General features: G+C 45.9%; 1 protein-coding gene across 1 annotated transcript; it reads right to left on the reverse strand.

The window, feature by feature from the left end:
- Positions 1 to 788: 788 nt before the first annotated feature.
- Positions 789 to 8,939, reverse strand: MINAR1 (membrane integral NOTCH2 associated receptor 1; the record flags this gene model as incomplete). The annotated part of the gene is made up of 3 exons (XM_080626560.1): positions 789 to 986; positions 4,944 to 5,198; positions 6,648 to 8,939. 3 exons carry the CDS (start codon positions 8,937 to 8,939, stop codon positions 789 to 791), a joined length of 2,745 nt encoding a protein of 914 aa, XP_080482686.1.
- Between the last annotated feature and the right edge of the window lie 11,734 nt (positions 8,940 to 20,673).

Raw genomic sequence — 20,673 nt, forward strand, 5'->3', positions numbered from 1 at the left:
TGAAATTGAGACAATTTCACTGTCTGCAGAGGTAAAGAATACCCTTTTGGCAAGGCAAGTTTGCCAGCTCTATGCAAATGTTATTCAACAGAAGCAACTAAAACCTCTTGTGATTGCTTTAAAACATAATCTTTTTGGTCTGCAGCACATTGCACTTATCTAAGTACTCGGTGATGATAGAGTGGGTCTTAGGGCAAGACCGAATACAAAGAGCCCTTTTTAATCTGAACATAGGAACGAACTCTGTTCATGGCTACACAGTCTGCTTTCAATCAAATGATCATGAAATACATAAATACTATAAAATAAATACAATACATTCAGAGTTTTCTACATTGTAGAGAGCTTTAAGGCTTCCCTAGCTCCCCGATGTAATGCATATAGAACACTGCCTTCTATACAGTGCTACCTCCATGTACCCACACCTCCGTTAAATGCAACATAGCTCAGACAACCTTCCTCTTTTGCCTGGATTCTCATCAGTCTCTGATTCTGTAAAACATTATATAGTTTCTGTAGGAAAAAAAAGATATTGCACTTTTAAAAATGCATAAAAATTGAACCGAGTTCCCATTAACTCCACCACAGTCTGATATTTAAAATCATACTCAAAACAAAAAATGTTTCCCTAGTTGTTTTGTGTTTTACTACGTTTACTGCATTCTCCATCAGGATTATCCTCGGAACATTCTTCCTTAGCAAATTCCTTACAGTTCTGCCATCAGACGTTTGAAACACAGCATGAGCTGAGATGCACACTGCTGGGAGTCACGTCTCTGTCCACAGGTTCAGGATTTCATTGTACAAATGGGAACTACAATGACCAGAATGACCGTACAAGCTGCCGCTGCTATCAGAGCAGCTATCTTGCAAACCTTTGCTCTTCTGAACTCGGCTTCTTTGCGTTTTAATAAGGAATCATAGCCAGGAGTATAAATGTCTTCCATCCAGTATTCTAAGTTGTTTGGGTTTAAAGATTCTTGAGTCTAAAAATTAAAAGGAAACAATTGTTAATTGTCTGGGATCTGTCATTAATAAAATAAATAAAGCAGATGTGCCTGAAGGCCTCCCAGCTGCATTTGGATCTGCTGGCAGGATAAAGTGGGTTATTGCTGCTTCTCACATCCCTTCAACTACTGCTCCCAGTTCCATAAGGCTGACGAAAGTGGCAACAAAATACTGAGAAAAATAAACTCCTATAACAGTGTAATTCTGCTGCAAAGCCCCTCACGTACCTCTGATTCACCGGAAACTTTGTCATCTTGGATGGCATTTAAATAACAACTCTTTAATCTGCTAGACAGCAAAGATGTCAGCAACTACTGGCCTGTTACTGCTCTTTAAATTATTAAAGCTCAGCTGATGAGAAGGGTTCTTAACATATACTCCTCATGCATTATGTTTTATAAAGCTAACCTTAATTTTGCTACCATAGCTTGCTTTCAAGGGCATGATTGCTCAGCCTCATCCATCACGCATCACCAATGGACAATTTGCAGATGCCCTTTGGAACAGGAATGCCTGGGACACCAGCCCTTCATTCCAGCATGGAAATACACAATCACAGGCAGCAGGCACTAAGCATCCCACAGAGAGGGGGCTGCAAGTTGGTTTCCATGAAATCCTCCAGGAAAATGGTCCTCAGCTTTGACCTCTCCTTCCAAATTCATCTTCTGAAAGTCACCTGAATGCATAATGCTTTTGGGGGCAAAAGGAGAAAGGATACCTGGCATAAGATTTGGTACCACACATTACTCTGGACCATCTTCATAGACGAGACCATTTAACCCCAATGGCACAGTCTATATCTCTACAGAAAGCAGTACCCTGATTATTGCGAAAGTCTGAGTCTCTCTGGGTTCAGGATTTCCATCCGAATGATTTATTTCTTTGGTTTTAATCTTTAGGGTTATTTTCCTTAGAATTTGTAAGCTCCTCAAGCTTTACATTTCCACCTTGCTTTTTCTTCCCCTTCATCATTTCTGTTAGGGGGGAAACCCAAACACTTGGCATTATTGCACTTACCAGCAGAAAAGAACAAAGCAGAAAGAACATATTGAAAAATGACAGCTTTTCCTCAAAGCTGTCTCCAGTTTCTGGGGCTCCAAAAGGCCATTTCTTTAAAAAATGAAGATAAAATGAAATTTAAAAATGTTCCAGTGGGAATACCCAAATACACACCATTTCTGTGCTCATAACAAACATGATCTAAGGCTCATTGGACTCCGTACAAAGAAACTCCAGCTGACTTGAGAGGGATTTGTGTAAGCTTTTAATTGGCTAATTCAGATTTTGTGGCTATGAGCTACTGGTTGAAATCCTGCTTTGCCTCATAGCAGCATTTGCTTTTTGTACAGAACTACTACAAGAAGTGATTTTGTAGCTACCCCAGAAATAGACAATTAAAATCGAGCAGCAGTTTTATGACCATTTAATGGAGATCTCTATGATAGCGCTAGTATGCTGAAACAGAGACTATCAGATGAGTCTGAGATTGCACCATTCGGGCTCCAAATTTCCTATTCCAGTCTTCTAAAAAGAAATCAGCAACTTCATCTCTAAATGCATCAGAAAATAGCCTGACAATGTTTCATCCCAGTGGATCATTATACACAGAGCAAGGCGATGCGATCTCACACAGACCCCACTCATGGGACAAACTTGCTTGACTAGTTTTGCCATTTCTTTTCTTCAAGGAAAACCCAACAGACTTGTCAAGTTCCAGGAGAAATTTTAAATAAGCAGAGGTAGAAAACCCCCAAAGATGCCCATGCTATCACGGAAAACTACAGTTTTGGACTTCTCTGACTTGGTATTGACCTTTTAACTACTTCAGAAGGAAGATGCATTATTAAAAAGGCCCATTACTGTTAATCAGCTTCCTTTCCCATTTCATTGCCTGATGTAGGAATGTTCATTAAAGCATAATGTATTTACTTTCAGTTCTAATAAACCTAATCACTGAGAAAAAAAACTCACTCATCAGTCTGTGTCTATTTTTTGAGTTTGTCAGTAAGCTCTATTATGAAGTCTAGACATGGGCTTTGCAGAGTAAATGCAATTCTGACAGTGCTTTTGGAGGGAGAGAATCAAACCAGTAAAGTTTTATAACCTTGATCCTAAAGATAAATGATGGCAATAAGCCGATTTCTCTGGTTTGCTCACAGTCGTGCGGAGCTGCTTACAGAGAATGTAATGGCCCTATGAGGAGCAGATGGAGAACACTTCTCCCAAGGGAGCTTTGCTCCCAAATATCACCTCCCTTGTTGCCTCCACACAGGAGGTAAGGGATGCTTTGCAGAGGAACTTCTTTCAGCCTATTCCTACTCTAGCATACAGTCTGCAATGCCAGGAATAGGGATTTAGTAAGCCCTCTAAAGCTTTGAAGACCCAAAAAGCAGCAGGGGTGAGATACAGCCTGGTCTCCGTGCTGCTTGGTTTCTCTCTGAGTACTCTTTAGCCACAGCAAGGAGCAGGGGCTGGTGAGGATGGGGAAGTTTGCATGAACCAAGCCAGGAGGTGAATTTGCCACGCACAAATTCCTGCACAAGCACACACTGCGCTACAGCATCATGTGGATGATCGTTTTAACTCCAAACCAGCCAACACAGAGTCCTGAGACATGGCATGAGTCGTGAAGACTTGGGCTAACCAAGTTTTTCTCTCAGTACCCTGATTCTCTCCTAGGGCTTAATCTGACTGTCTGGAGCTGGGTTAGGTACCTCGGCACTGAGCCATCGAGAGCTGCTGTGGAGCAGCAAGCCCCAGGCTCCCACACACCACGTTCCCTGGCAGAGAAGCTTTGGATACAAGCAGACTCCCTGCCTGAGCACGGCTCCACCGCACCGGCTGCTGATCAGAGAGCCCTCAGCTGCAGGTCAGTGTGTCCCAACTGCTGCCAAGCCTGTCTCCAGCTGAGGCAGCTTGCTCTGCTCTGAGGCATGCACACACATGCAAAGAGCCCTAAATGCCTGTGGTCAGCAGCAGTTCCCCTGGCTGGTTATTACCAGCTGAATAAATGCATGTAACTGATACACAGTGATCTCTGCGTCAGTGTGGATTTCATTATGTGATGCATTTCGGGTTTCATAACCAAATACTGCAACTTTTGTTTGGTCTTTACACATTCTGGACATCATTCTTCATACTTTCTCTTTAAACCTGTGCTCAGATATCTTCCTTCCTTAAAGATGTCTTGTGTTTATCAGGCTAGACAGGATATCCATCATGGGCAGTCAGTCCTGGGTCTGGACTTTCCATTATCTATCAGGATTTTGATTTCAAATACACCACAGTTTGGGAAAATTTAAATCCAACATTTGAATTTGTCTCCCACTAACTTGCTCTGCTCTGTTTGTTGCACACTTCCAAGCTGAACTAAAATGCAAACAAGACACACCATTAGCTATCTGCTCTTCACATGACTCTGGTTTCCAGCAGCCACTTCAAAGCTGCAACAGTGATGTGTTTCAAAAACAGTCATGGTGTTGAGCATCTTCTACAAGTATTTTATGTCTCATGTTGCTAGCAAAATGGAAAAATCCCTAACACTTAAATTTTCTGTGAATAATTCAGACAGAACAAGGACAGACGAAAAAGCAGCAATGCCAGCTCCTGTGCCACTCCGTTTTACTGCAGTTAGGGACTGGTTCATCTCCGCACCCCTTTATCCCTCAACTCTAGAGCTACTAACACTATGATGGCTTAGCAGACATTTCTCCATTGCAGAATAAGCTGGGAGCATCAACCTGTCATGAACCACCATTCAGCAATGAAACACCCACATTCTTCTTTGTCCCTGGCCAGGATGGATAGGGGTGAGCAAGATTAGAGGCTCAACACTGCATAGCTCCTTCCTGAGCTATCCCAATCCCTTCTTAAATGCATATTCTGGCAACATTCATTCACAATCAAGCCATTCAAATTAAACGAACAGGACTCACTTGTAGATCCAATGCTGCAATCTTGCCTTTATCCCCCGAATTCCTCGTGTATTCCTCTATGGTCCATGACGGCTGCGCACGTTTCACTTCAGCCAGCTCTGTCAACCTCATGTCTGTGTAGAGCGGGTTGCTTTTCATGTGTGACTTGAGTGACGCAGGGTAGGGATGAGGACTAAAGACTTGTTCAATCAAGAAAGCATCTTTTGGTTGTTTAGAGAGTCTATGTGGCTGTGGGATTTCGTATTGCCTGTCTGCCTGCAGTAGGGTTCAAAAGAATTTGAGAGAAGAAACAGGACTATGAGGGGGTTAAACACAAAGCACAGAGGTATTCCTTTCAGAATCACCATAAGACAAAGTATTAGCTAGGACGAAGGTTTTGGATGGCCTTAATCCATTTGCACATCTTTGTCTCACAACCAAAGAGGTATTTTACAGACACAAATCCACGTTCACCATAACATGAACACCAAGCTGATGCAACAAAGAAAATTTAGGGTTTGTACTGTTTACAGATTATAAAACTATTCTGAAATGGTTCTGACACCCAGAGACGCCCAGCTGGTCTGGAAAAGCTCAGACCCATGCAGATTCTAGACTCCTGTTAGCAGATCAAATCTTAATATAAAGAAGTCCTGAGTGAAGCCCCCAGATAGTACCTCCTTAACACCACACCATCCATGGTACCACTCCAGGGTCAGCCATGGTCTACTGCAGGAGCAAGGAAGGGACTTTTAAAGTCAGGATTTCATCCTGAGCAGATCAATGTACAGAAAAGCCAAGTTTGTGGGGTTTCTGCACATTTTTTTAGGGTAACCTTCTTCCCCTTCTTCAGCCTACTCATAACCCATGGCTTATGCTTTCTTGTTCACCCAACTGCACTTATGTCCATCAAGCCTCTTCCTCTCCTTCTCTGCCTTCATTCCCAGTTGTAAGGAGGCACAGCATGCCTATCCCATGGTCCTGATCAGCAAGGGAGCTGAAGGAGACCCCCAGCACTCTCCAGTGTCCATGGAACAGAAACAACCACCCACACCATGCACAGCATCAACTAAGCAGCAACCAGACCCCAGCACAAAGATAGCAGTGGGCAGCTGCTGGGAGCGATGGGCAGTTTTTCTGACTAATCAAAACAAGACCACAGCTATGCTGCATTTCCACAATGAGAGGCTTAAGACTTGCTTAAATGACAGTGAAAGTCACAACATAGCTACAGTTAGGATCTCATGGTACACATAAAAGGATTCTTTTCTTGAGGAATTTGAATCCATGAATCTACTTTGTTGGCTTTTAAATATACACATATTTCTCTGATAAAAGCCATCACAAGGCAATTACAAAACATCCCTTCTAAAATAACCACTAGAGAATTTCAATTTTCCCCACACCCTTTTCACTAAATTGATTACCCAGCCTCCTTATATTGCCACTGATGAGGAAGAATACCATCATCTTCCAAAGATGTCAACCATATTATTTCCCTTCCCTTTCCAAAAGAGCAAAGCTTTTAAAAAACAACTTGACCATATTGCAGCTGCCAAGCAAGAACATATAGGTACAAAATCACTCAATTAAGATAACAATAAAGACAGGCATAATATGGCAGGGCAAAGTATCATCATAACCTAAGGCTTGTGATGACTATGGAAGACATTCATAACTAAATTATTTTTAAGTGCTTATTATGAAAGTTAAAGTTTAAATTACCTCTTTAGATTTCCTGTGCCAGTCCTTATTTTCTCCTCCATCTCTCTCTTTCCTCTCCTCTTCCGTAATGCCAACTTGGTTGGTGTAAGTAATAGCTCTCCAGTCTCGGGGTGAGTTTGAAATACTTGCTATTTTGGACTCTGTTGCGCTGTTTTCCTCTGTTAATGATCTGGACGACCTCCTAGTAAATAAACTTTTTTTTAAGGCTTTTACTCGAAGACTCTCGCTATTACTTCCACTGGCATCTGAGCAGCACCATTCTGGATTATTCTCCAGTTTGCCTCCGTGAGGAGTATTGTGGCACTGAAATATCTGTGGGGAGTTACTTTCATCTGAAGCGGCCTCACTTGTCAAAGAATTGAGATCTATTTGTACACTGACCTTCTCCGGCTGCTGGATTTTTTGATCCAACTTGCTTAGTTTTCCCAGGACTTGAGAGATTTCTTCTCGGACGCCTGAGAGAGATTCCAGTTTCTTCTCTATTTCACCAATCCTCAACACTAGTTTGCAGACGCTCGTTTTTAGTTCATCATCTGTGTTACTGACATCTGCCCGGGCCACTTTATCCAACTTGTTACAGATGCTCCCGTTGGAGATCTTCGTCAGATTGTGCTCAGGTGAGCTCTCACAGTCTGATTTGTGCACCTGGGACAAGGAGCCGGTGCTGTTGTAGCATGAAGACTGCATCACTCCCGTGGACCCGCTGATACTCATGTCATCCAAAAACCGGAAAATGTCACTGATATCATCGCTCACGATTTCAGAGTCATCATCTGAGTGCTTCAGAGAGTGCCGCTCTCCGTACTTGGCTTGCCCCGCTGCACATAAGTCCTTGCACTTCTTGTGGTCCAGAACTTGCTGCTCCGTCTGTGTCCCAACACTTGTGGTCCTGTCAATGCTTATGATCTGAACAGAAGTACAGTTAATGCTTTTATCCTTAAATTTTTTGACTGGCTCATGTTTCTCCACATCTAGAATAGAAGGGATTTCCTTGGGTTTGTGCCCATTTGGTTTCACAGCGTAGTTTGCCTGCATAATTGGTTGTGGATCCTTCGCATTTAGGTAGGGCTGATGCCTGTCAGCCGAAGGAAAGTTTGGAGATGGGTTGTTCGAACTCTGGTATCGCAGCTTTTCTTCAGACTGCTTCCTATTAAAAAATGATCGCTCAAAGTCAGGTACCTCCTCGGTATTTAAACTCCAGCTTTTAGCTGGCCAGGCAGTTTGCTTGGCTGGCTTTCCAGTCCACTTTTTGGTGTCCTGGGGCCCGAGTATAGTAGTTGGGCCAAAATACGTTGAAGCTTGAAGATCATCTAAGCTTTCATGCTTCACTCGTCTTTTGTCTGGTATAGGAGAATAAACTGGATTCAAGTACTGGCTGCTGTACGGCATTTCAAAGCTGTGGTTGAAGAAAGTCTGCTTAGAGCTTTCTTTCCTGTTCTTAGGCTCTCTGTGTCCATCTTCTGGCTTTTTGCTGGGTGGTATTAAGCTGGGAGATATTGTAATCAGATTATGAAAATCTTCTTTGAATATATTTCTTTTCTGGACACACGACTGCATCACAAACGGCTCATCATTTGAAATGAAAGTTTCTTTTATGCCTGGATGTATAGGCAAGGAGTCCTGGTCTGATTCATTTTCAATGTTCATGGGGAAGTACGTACTCTGCATCTCGCATGGTGGAGATGTGGCGATGGAGTAGGACGCCAATGCTTGCAGCCTGTCCAGAGAGGCAGCCCGGCCCTTCATGTCCTTATTAACACCAAGTAAAAAGTTGGGTTCTGACGAGGGGACAAACTGTTGACAGTCTTTGCAGTCCATCTTTCTGCATTTTGAGGACCTTCTGACTGGAAAACCCCGGTTGAACTCCTGGTCATTCAGCTCACAGTTGGGCACACAGTCTGCCACATTGCAGATTTCTGTGTCAGATCTGCAGGACTCGAAGGACTCTTTCTTCTTCACTTTCTGCCTTGCAACTGGAAGCTTCTCCTTGGCCACTCCCCCATTCATTTGTATGAGGTTGAATATTGTTACTATATCTGCTGCAACCATGATTTTCTTTGATTGCTGATTGTTTACAGTGCATCTCATTTTGTCTTTGAACAAAGTCGCTGGGAAATTAGGATCCAGGCAAGCAGTGTAAAACAGCACACTTCTGAGCTTGGCCAACTGGGATAAATCAAACCTAGCACACAGGGACTTGCAGAGGTCCTGGTAAGAAACAGTATTCTGCTTCGTGTCCAGCTCCTCCAAGATCTTCATGAGGAAGAGTGAGGATTCTTGGTTGGACTCCATGGTTTAAGCGTATTTTGCTGTTTAGCCTGGAAACTGCGTTCCACTTCTATGGGAACACACAACAGCAAACAAAAAAGATTGTAAGTCACCCACAGATAAGATTCAAAACCTTGTAATTCAGCCCCAGATGGGACTTGACTCTCTAGCCATGTAGTCGAAGGTTTGCTTGTATAACCCATCCTCATGTTTCCGAACTCCAGGCTGTAATCCTAGCATTGATGAATTTAATACTTAAACGGAATCAGGATTTCATTCAAGGAGGCTCGTTTATGTCAGTGTCTTCTAAAGTAAGGATGTGAATAAACAGCAGAAGCTTTGGAGGGGCTGAACTAATGGCAGATATACAATATATAAAATCCCAGCCTGCTTGCTGTGGGGCTTTCACAGAATTTCTTACCAGCTTATGAGAGGTTAAAAGAACAGACACATCAAATTGTTTGGCAATAATTCTAGCCCTAGCCTAACCACAGATGATCTATCACACCATGACACCCCCAGCTGTTTTCATATCTGACTGCAAACGGCTCTCAGAAAGATTTACTGACAGTAAACTTCTGATGTGGTTTTAGAAGTTACCTGAACACAAAAATACCATCTTGCTTATTTCAAAACATTATTTTCACCTCTACTCTGGATACTGTGGGGCTTTTCCCAGAAATACCTTTTCCTAAGTTTATGACTGAGGAATGGAAAAGCTGCCTGGTCCCATGAAAAAAAATCAGTGTGAGCCCCACTTCAGCTGAAAAGTGCAAAATTTAGATAAGAGAAGAAAGAGTTAAACACAAAATATCCCACTGAACCTTGAAACCAATCCAGCGGATGCTAGAGGGCTGCCTGCCAATCAGGGTGGATTTGAAGACTGAGCAATATCAAGGACAGAGAACATCCTCTTCAGTGATGTGCTCCCAGAGAAACCCAGGGTGTGCAGCTTCATTCACCAGCCTGAAATGATAGGGCAGAGGTGGAGAGCAAAGGCTGTGCATTTATGTGGATAACAAGAATAGCCTGAACAAGCACTGCTAGCACTAGCAAACATCTCGGGAAGGATATAAACCCCTGCCCTTTCAGACTTCAAACCAACCTCTAACTATTAGGGATTAGGAAAGGACATAGATGGGAGGCAGATTATTTTTCATATGCCTACTATGAATATCCTTGTCAGTGTCTCTGCTGTTGGCTACTAGGAGAGGCAGAGCATGCAATGATGCAGTGTGCCAATTCCTATGTTTGGTCACTTTGTCTTTGTTATTCCTACAGATAGGAATGACAAAAATATTTTCATTTCCCCAGACAGGTATGTTATCTTTTCCCATTCACTCCAACCCTTAAATGACCCCTGGAACTAGTACCTCCATCCAGCCAAATGGCAAAGCATATAAGTCGGACTTGTAAAGTTTCTTATCACTCATTTCAAGCCACCTCTCAGCCAAATACCTCAGTACTCCTGAGCACCACTCTAGGAATACAGGGCTCCCATTCTTGCAGCCTTTCATCTTGCCATGACACTGCACACTGGTGATCACCCAGTGTCAAAAGCTGGCATAAAGAGGTTTTGTGGCAAAAGTCACAGTAGCATCTTCCAGAGGGAAAAAATAAAACCACCAGGTTGCCCATGTGAATATGAAACAAGTCTCCATACAGACTTGGCTGTTTAAGCAGCATCTTTCTACTGTCCTATGATCAGAATTTGAGCAGCACCAACGTGAAGGTATTTCTGTGATTGTAAACACAGCTCTCAGAAACCAATGGCTGCAGGGATTTTCCAACACCTCCGCTGCATGCGTGTTTGGTTTTAAAGCTCCTGTGTTATGCATAGCAGCATAACTCTTCTGCGCACTGACAAAGAGCAAAAATGTTAAATTGCTCAGAGCTCAGCTCCAGAAAGTAATGCTAAAAGCTGGAGAAGGATGTTTGTATCCCTTTTCTCTTTATCAGTAGTCTGTGCTCAGAGGCACAGCCTTTTTAACAGCCTGCCTTTATATTTCTCTGGCATGTCACCATTAGACAATGATGCTCCCAAGCTAGAGCTAAACCAAACTACCTGCCACCAGAGTCACCAAGCACTCCCAGAGTAAACTTCACATGTGGGGCTCAGAGACCTTCCCAGCTGCCAGGGGCTGGCATTCCAAGTCAGATTTCTGCATGTTATAAACCTGCCATTTGGGGAAAGAGTGGAAATCTGTCTTTTTGTCACCTCCAGGCTCAATACCAGCAACACCAACTGTCTCCTCCCATTTGTAACTTCACAGCTTCTTGCAAAACCCTCACCTGGATATGCATTTTCACACACTGTACACTGCCTGCACCAGCCTGCCAGTGCCCCTGCTTTCTCCCCACTCACACTCCTGCTAAAATACATGAAAGAACACCTTGCAATAACATATTTCTTAAAACTGTAAACCTATTTTGTTCCCTACCTTTCTGCCTTTGCTCTCTCATCCCAGTAAGTATATTCTAGGTACAGTTTCCCGAGTTTTATTTGTTTTGCAACAGCCCATTCTTAGCATACCCCTCCCATCAGAGGTTGTAACTTCAAATTATGTTTCTAAACCCCATGAATCTAGTAAAACCTAGGTGGAAGCCCTGCACACCTCCAAATCTCACATTGCTTTTAGTTAGTACCATCAAGCAGCCTTGGCTTGGGGAATCCAATCCATACCCAAGCAGTAAGGCAGCTGCACTGAAGCATGGATCCCAAGCAGAAGGGGCCTGCTAGACCTGGTCTAGCTCCGTCTAGGATCCTGTACTCCAAGAACCAAGCCTGGGAGGTGATGGCCAGCTGTAAAACAGTGAGAGGAGAGGGAGGTGACAGAGGGATTAAGGCAAGGGTGGCCAGGAGAGAGCTGAGCTTGCTGAAGTAGGAAATGGGGCAGTTCTCTCAATTGAGGCTCAGCTATGAGAGATGGGATTCAGAAAAGACAGGTTGCAAAATCAGATGTGGGTCCTGAGGAACAGCTAGCTAGAAACTGGAATAATTTCCTCTTGGCTGTTCACTAACAGCTTTCTGGTGTGAGCGCACATTAGGTGTGAAAGGTACCTTTGGGCTTCAGCCTGGGCATTGAAATGTGTGTTCCCTCATGCCAGAGCATCAGAAATGTTGCTAGTGGAGCACACAAAAGATTCAGGCTGTGAAGAATAAGATGTATTACCCTATAAGAATAACATATAAGGGCCCTGAAATCTTGTTTTCTAGGTCAGGGATGAAAAACCAAGTGCCAAGGTTTTTAGTGGTGTATTAAGCTCTCTCCCTCTTGTCAAGCCTCTTAACAGCCTGCGACAGAGACAGGTGACTCTTGGCAAGTCACACCGGGAGATGCCACATCCCAGGTGCCAAGCACTTGGCTGAGCACCATCTCAGCTGTTATAGTGACATTCATTCATTATCTCTCAGAGCAGGACCAGAATAGACCTGGACGTGGCACATAAACGCAAAGCTCCATAAAGAAAAGAGTACAGGAAGGCCTTTTAAAGAGGGTACAGCGTCATGAATCAGTCAAAAGCAGTAAATCAAATGAAATGACCCACAGCAAGAGTAGCAGCACGGAGCATCCTCAGATGGCCTCAATTCCTCGTGCCTTACCTTCACTACCAGCATCCACATGCATCCTCCAAACCACCCCCAGACTGACTTAGGTCTCCAAAGACATGGAGCTAACCAGACACAAGGCCAGGATCTAGCTTATTTATCTTCAGCAAGACAGTCTCTGACCAAAGGAGCCACTAAATATTTCATCTTTAATGATTTTGTTATATTAACACTGGGAGGGTCGCTTTGACTCAGCTCCCTAAGACTTGACATTTGCTGTTCTAACAGCACAATTATATCCCAGCATGGACTCATACAGCATCATATTGCATGGCTAGTCGATGGGGTCTGACTCTCCTTGCACGCAGATAAGCTCCAGGCTTACCACACATCAATGTCTTCTTGCCCTGCACCAAGAGCAATGAAGTGAGTTCTCATTTTACCATTATCTCAGGCTCTGGAGAAGAACAAGAATATTACAATTGCAACCTCCATCCCTAGTGGTGCTTCCTGCTGCACAAAGGGAATCTACTGTTCTATTTTCTGGTGTCTTTAGGAATCAAGCATCCATAAGATCTCTCCCCTGTGGCTCTCCAGACCAGGGGAACATGTGCACTCTTTCATGCAGCTTGGCTCCCCACAGGAAAAGGAGAATGTGCTTTCCCTCCTCACCACCTCCCAAATCAGTATCAGGGCAGGGGGTCCCCTTACCTCCTGGCTATCCTATTCACCATGCAGGAATTCATATTAGTAGTGGTTCTCAGTTGCCCTGGCTGCTTTCCCCAGTGGAGCCTTCAAACTCTGCCCCACTGCATGATCTGGGGCAGCACACATCGGAGCAGATAAATCCCAGCACAGGATTCCCACCACCCAACTTCCCTGAGCAGCTGTGGGGTGCCAAGGTGCTTTTCACAAGCCTGAACCATGGCCACTGGCAGAGACTACATTATCTCCCTCTGTTATTTCCTCCTTCATTTCCTTCCCTGTTCTTTGTGCCTCTGACATTTGCTCTCCCCATTTCGCAATATCCACAGCAGGTGCAGCTAATACACAGCCACTGTTGCTGGAGCCATCATTTCCCCTCTGCCTTTGATTTGCCAGCGGAGAGGGAAACAGCATCTTTGTTTTGCTTCCCCCCACGGTGACTAACGGGCCACCCTATAATAGCATTACGGCGATGCCAGGCAGAGCAAGCAATCCTCACATAAATTCCCCCAGAAAGAGCTAGCTACTTCAGTGCAGGCGAACACTAACATAGAGCCTGTGATATGCTGTTTTACTATTAACTTGAGCTCATAAGTCTTTCAACCTGTCTCCCCAAAGACAGATACTATAAAACAAAGCAGGCAATGCACGCCTCGCTTGAAACACGTAACCCATCGGGATGGAATTCAGTTTTTGCTTTTCCCCATACTCACAAACCCATTTCTCTGTCAAAACATTAAGAAACCTGTGATGAACAAACAGGCACCTCGAGCCCTGTCTGGCTTCCACCACACACACACGGGAGCCGGCATTTGGGGAAACACTGCCTATTTCCGCACACCTTATTCCTCCTCCTCCCCTGCCTTCTGCTGCTCCTTAGAAAGAAAACTAAAAAGCGCACTTTGGAGCCCTGCCCACGCAATGGCCATCACTTCTCTCCACCTTTCATTGAAGAGACACTCCTCTGAACAGCCCGACACCAGCCGTCTCCCCCGGACCGCTGCCTTCTCTGTGCGGAGCAGGGTGGGCTCCGCTCCCCAGGGTAGGTAGGAGATGGGTACTGGCTTCCATTACCTCGCTGATGTGGTTCTTATTTACCCCTCCAGAGCCGAAGGGGATGAATGCCTGCAGCCTGGCTGCTCACAGGGCTTGTGCACCTGCTCTCACCCGCAGCTCGCTGCTGTTCTGCCCAGGAATACCACGCTCCGAGCATCCCACCGCGAACCTCATCCGCGGATCACCAGTGGGCTCAGTGGGGACGAGCACTGGAGGAAGTTGCTATTTTCTGGCTCTTATCTTGTGGGAACAAGGCTTGGAAAACCACGCTTCACAAACCCAGCTCCTTAACGGCAGAGGTTCTGCTGTAAAAGGACTCTGCACAACACTTCAGCTTCCCCCCACTACAGAATTCAGCAGTTTTTAAAGGCTCCTAATGCATAAATTAACGGGAAACTTGTGGATAAAGGCACCATAGCCTCACGGATGTGTCAGGGCTCAAGTCAAACAAGGATTGCCATCGATTTTTCTCGCACAACAACATTAGGCTGATTATTTGCATTGGTCAGTTATGCAATCCAGGATCTATATGATCTGGAAAAGTGCAAACAATCATTCTAAACCTGTGCAATAAATCACTTGAATTATTACTGCATCATATGCTCTTGGTTATTCTTTGCCAACTACCGGCCCATGCGAACACACACAAATTCCATCCTCTCAATACGTTATCAGAGCATATCTAAGTCACGTTTTTCCTCCAAATTTTCTGAACAAGGAGAAATCATTGGAAGCACGAACAGATAGACATGAAAAGGTCTAATGGAGTTAAACGTGAGCAATTTATATCATCTATGGACAAACCTACAACCACCTCACTGTCACCCCGGACCTGACTCTGCACTGACCGGTTTTCTCACGCTAGCGGGTCCGGCTTCCCTCATTCCCGTCGTTGATACTTCCCATCCCTCCAGGCTCTCTGCTTGAGGGTTTGGGGGCTCAGATCGGGGGTTACCCATATCCCCCCTCCAGCTGCCAGGGGACAGATCCAGCTGTGCGGGACTGAAGTGGAGCTGCCAAAGTCACAGATGAAGTTCCAGGATTTTGGAGTCCTCCTTTTCCTGGGTGAGCCGGACAAAGAACTGGGATCGCGGGGAGCCCGGCGGGATCCGCAGGGGCTGGGGGGCGTCTTATCTGCGCTTACTCCCCCTATCCCCGACCCTGCGGAGGGAGCCGGTGCTGAAGCCCTCATCCCGCACCCCATTGCAACCCCTGGGGCTGGGGAGCGGAGGGCGCTTGTCCTCAGCCCCAATTTCTGCCAGCGCACCCCCGTGTCCCCCTCCCCGTACCTGGGGCTCACCTGGGGGCTCCGCCTGCCTCTTGCCTGGGGAGCGCGGCCGTCACGGCTGGCTCTGCCTCTGCAGCAGCCGCTGCCCAGCGAGGAGGAAGAGAAGGAGGATGAAGAGCCCGAGCCTGGAGCCCCAGCAGGATGCCATAGCGCCGGGCTGCGCTGACAAAGGCGGCAGCAGGTTGGCATGGGAGGAGGGAGAGACGGAAAGGAGGAGGGAGGGGGCTGCTCAGGCCGAGCCTCCCTGCACCGCCCCCGGGCCCGCAGCCGCGGGGGGGCTGCCCCGGCCGGCCCCAAGCGCTGCGGCAGCGGGGCCCGCAGCGGCGGTGCTCGGCGAGGAGCCGGGATCCGCGCTCCGGCCCTTTACGTTATCATTGTTATTATCTTTATCATTAGTGCAAGTACCGGCCGCTGTCGCAGCTTCTAAGCGGGGGGGGGGGGGGAGGGGGAGAGAGGAGCGGCTCGGCGTCCCGGCAGCACCGAGCCCCGGAGCCCCCCGCCGGCGCTGTTTGTATGGGAGATGGCAGTTCCTGGCTGCCCCCGCGCTGTCAGCGCCGCTACTCCCCCCATCCCTGCATCCCAAGTCCGGGCAGAGGGTGACTGGCACAAAGGTGTGCAGGGGAGGGGGATGCCCAGCACCTGGAGACACCGCACCCCTGGACACCCACTGCCCTGGGGTGCAAAGGCCACTGATATACAGACTTGTGCTGACCACTTACCTGACCTCCCGTGAGGCCAGACACATCCTACCTCCCCAAAGAGGGGGTTGTGGTCCTTGCAGTGGTGGGTCCTGGTGCTGCGGGATGCCAGTCCCCACCTCGGGCGTGCAGCACCAAAGCAGGCAAGGGCTTACCTGGTGTCAGAGCATTGCTTCTTCCCTTGCTGATGGTCGGCTTGCCACGCCACCCAGGAGATATCGACTGGAGTTTTTAATAGAGGTGTTGCTGGGTGAATAAAGCAGTAAGATGTCAGAGGCTTGACTGTTCATCTCATTAGTATTGTTTGGGAAGTGGACCATCAGCTTGTCTTTCCTAGACGAACTAATTCAAAGGGTTGTATGCACAAACACGTCATGGCCATCAGAACACTGTGGACAAACTGGCATAAAACTACGTGTTTTACTGTGACAACCTTGGGAACAGACCTCTCTGCTTTCCTGGGAGAAACAAGGGGTCAGGAGGAGGTTTTGCCTGAAACCCACTGATGTGCAAGTCTTTCCACTGACTTTGAAGAATATTGCATGTGATTCAGTGTATGTATAATATCTGTAAAGATACAATGCACACAGCAGTTTATACAAATGAAGAAGATAAACGTACATCTTTGCAAAGAGAAGAAAAACATATTCATACTATCCTTATTCTTGCCACTACTTTACAGCATTGAAAGAGGCAGTGTCCTTGGGCCCCATTTTCCATGCTTTTCTCAAACTGTTTTACGGCTATAAGTAGCCATTTACTTGCAAATTGAATGGCTGGATGCTTTCAACCCTGTGGCCCTTCCTATAGAGCCTTCAGGCCATCAAAGTGGGTAGAAAAGCTCTCTGTTCCTTTCAGAATTGCAAACACCAGAGAATAAGTAGCAAACACCTCTTACCACTAGCCCAGGTCTGGGTGATCTTACTTGGTTTCACTCAGGTTCTGATAGGTCTCCAGAACTGGTTCCCATAGCAAAAGCTGATCCAGCTAGAAAAGGAGCATAATAACAATGAGATCGATAATGCATTCCCGATTATGAAAGATGGTGTTTGATCAACAACCCCCTGATTGACAGGAAGTCCCCAGCCACATAATCCTGAACTCCTCGTGGGAGGAAAAGGGATGAATGCAGCTGAAATGGTCGTGTATCAGCCAGTGCTCCCTTGGCATGCAGTCCTGGTGTGTGCTCGCTGGCCCAAGTTGTAGCTGTGGTATGTGACTGCCTCCTGTAAAAGCCTGGTGAGAATATGCAGCGACTAAAAAGCTCAAGGCTTCAGTGGAAGGGCTGTTCTTCAACGCACATCTTTTGCTCCTGCATTGCATGCAGCATACTTCGTGCACAGCATTATTCCCTCAGCCCCAAGGGGACAGCCATGCCTCAAAGCCAGGCTGCACCCACAGCAAAAGGTTGGTGACTGTCTTTTGCCTTCCTTGCATCTCCCTCGACACTCGGAAATTACACTTAATTGATGGCAAGGGTTTCATTAGCTCTTTGTGGGCTGTGACCAGGAGCATGTAATTAGGGATCACCTGCAGAAATTGGTTTGAAACAGTTAAACATGGTGCAGATTCATAAACACAAGCATTGATTCTACAAAAAGACACTGGGTGGTGTGTCCCTGTCTGAAGGTAAGGGGGGGGCGTATGTATGTGGTGCCTTGGGGCCAGGGAAACCAATCTGAGCAGCTTGGGCTGTGCAGGTCTGCAGTGATTTCCCCTCCTCTTGCCTTCTCATCTAGACTCCAGTTGTTCCCCCCCTCCCCAAGCCAGGTTTCATAGCAACTTCAGTGGGAATTTCGTCTGAGGTGAGAGCACCAGATGAGCTCTCCCTGTCCCCGTTCCCCATCTAATTTTAGCACCATCCTCTCCCATTTCCCCTCCCCACTTTTTCCTTGATGTCTCTGCTTTGTTCTCCACTCTTCCCTTTCATCTCGTCTTTCCTTCAGTGGCTGGCACATTTACCCTGTCTGGCTTCCCCAGAGCCTCCACCTTCCCCGCCTTCCCCTCCAGCAGCTTCTTCCAAATTATCCAGGTGACCCACTGGGTGTAGGAGATGCCTCCTGGAGCCAGAGTGTCCAGGACTGCACACTTGCCTTTCCTGGCTTGCCTGGCATCACAGCACTGAAGAAACTATGCTACATAGGGATGAGAGTATATAGCCTACGTAGTGTAGCCCTAATATAAGGGTATTTCAGCTCAATTTTCTTCCCAGGGCCAGAGCACATTCGTCATTCATATGTGATGCTAATATCAGCTACACAAAAATAAATACATTCCCACTGTCTTGTTCTCTCTCATAGCATCAACAGTCTGTTGGTGCACAGGATAACCCCACAGGGCTGGTTACATTGAAGCTGATGGATGCTGAAGGAGGAGCTCATGTTGAGGGTGAGTGAGGTCTAAAGAAGAAAATCTTTCATCACTGCAACACTCAGTAGCTATTTCTCTGACGCTTTTGGCTTCCTCTCCATGTTATAACTCCCGGGGGGGGGGGGGGGGGGGGGCAGGTTTTTTCCACTCACACGTTGTCCACACTCTCTTGCTGAGTGTTTTCTTTCAGTTGCAACCCCTCCAGAGCAGTGTGTATCCAAGCAAACTGATATGAAGTGCAGCAAGCCTGGGCTCAGGGCACTTGCTTTGCCTTATCTCGTGCAATCTGGCTGTAGCACCATACAGCTGTTACAGGCTTTGCCTTGCAAAGACTTAAACGAGTGATTAATTTAAACCAAACTCTTTATCGCATTGACATAAAGGGACTGCCCCAAGGGCTCATTTTAAAGCACTAAGAGGTCTTTAGCAGCCTTTTCTTTACCTCCCTTATTGCAACCTCTGGGCAAATTTGTGCTATTAGAAAAACAAGAGCTAAACATATCAGAGACCCTCAACCAACTTGATGGTTTAGCTGCTCTCAGGTACCCTCAAATCATTTCCTAATGAGCTTCTTTTACTGAGATGTACAAGAAAACCAAGTCCATTTTAACTAGGACATGGCTATACCTATCATCTTCTTCAGCATGTGCCTCTTAAAGAACAAGCAGCAGTCAGAGGGTATCAAAATGTAGAAAGACCAGTCCTTCACCAGTGTAGCTTGTACTACAGAAACTGATGTACATTTGCCAGTGTGCCAATAGCAAGTCTTTAGTCTGATCAGGGTTTGCTTTTAATAGAAAGAGAAAAATCTAAAGCCCAAAACACAGCCCTGTGCTAAAAGTACCAGTAGCTACATTCAGTTAAACAAGACTCTCTGAGCCTGTTGTGCTCCCTGAAGTGCTTAACTGGGATTTGGGAGTGCCGGGCAAGCTCGAGGGGAATGGCTGGACAATGCAGGGCACTGCTTTCTTCCTCTTCCTGCCACAGTCTGGGTGAAACACTGGATTCTCTCTTAAAGACATACCAAAAGTTTCTGAGTCATTAAATAGCACTTTGCAGTATGCAGATTGCTATTTTTATCAAGTACTCCACATTTGCACTTCCTCTGAAATCTCAGTAGAGCACCAATATTGCTGAAGTTGGCTCCTGTGGCCAGCATGCTTGCAGGCTATGCCTGGAAAGATGCATCTCTGAGTTGGCAGTGGTTATCAGTGAGTGATTGATAATGGCCAAACTTCTTGTTCAGCTAAATGGATTTTGGCAGAAGATCACTTGAAATATAACAACAACCAAAAAAAATCAGCCTGTTGAATAACATCCACCCATACCAGATGTGCTGAGGGAATAATACTCCAAATTCTTCAACACAGTACATTTGACAGCAGTCCTAGGCAAAGAGATTTCCCCCCCCCAATATATTTACAAAGACAGAACTAACTGTGAGTGGGATGGATAAGATAAAATATTTTTGTGAATATTGGTCTAAATTTTTTACTGTGTTTCCCTCTGCTATGTTAAATTTCTTTCCAGTGGGAGTTGGAACAACTGGTTTTTGCTGGCACAAATGCCTGTGAGTAATAAACCCCCATATTGCAATGTTCAAGCATTTGTAAAACAAGCTTTAAAGACCATGTACAAAAACACTGACGATTGAAGTGATCACAGGCTAATCCATCTGTGATAAGAAACTTTATAGTTAAGCTTGTTTAACCAAACAAAGCAGACACAGAGCAACTTGTTTATTTATATTCACCACCACTATTTTTCGTAAATGAGCCTTCACTTGGGCTTTTCAGTTCAGGTCTTTTTGAATGCATCACAAACCATGGGCAAAATGGGCAAGATTCAGACACTTGCCGGGTAGTAGCTCTTTTTCTGGAGCAAACATGCACAAAAGCATAGGTACAACTGATGTTATGTCAAAAGTGGGGAAAAAAGAGTGATGAGGGGCTGCTTTTGGATTACAGCCCATAGGAAGGAGTGAGCATCTTACAGACTGCTGGAAGGCTGCATAGATGGAGTCAGCGCAGCTCAGTGTATCTGTGCTCAGCCAGTGCTCCGCCTGTTGAGGCACCGGTTGCTCTTGCTCTG

Source organism: Psittacula echo (genome assembly GCF_963264785.1).
Source record: "Psittacula echo genome assembly, chromosome: 10".
NCBI classification, from domain to species: domain Eukaryota; kingdom Metazoa; phylum Chordata; class Aves; order Psittaciformes; family Psittacidae; genus Psittacula; species Psittacula echo.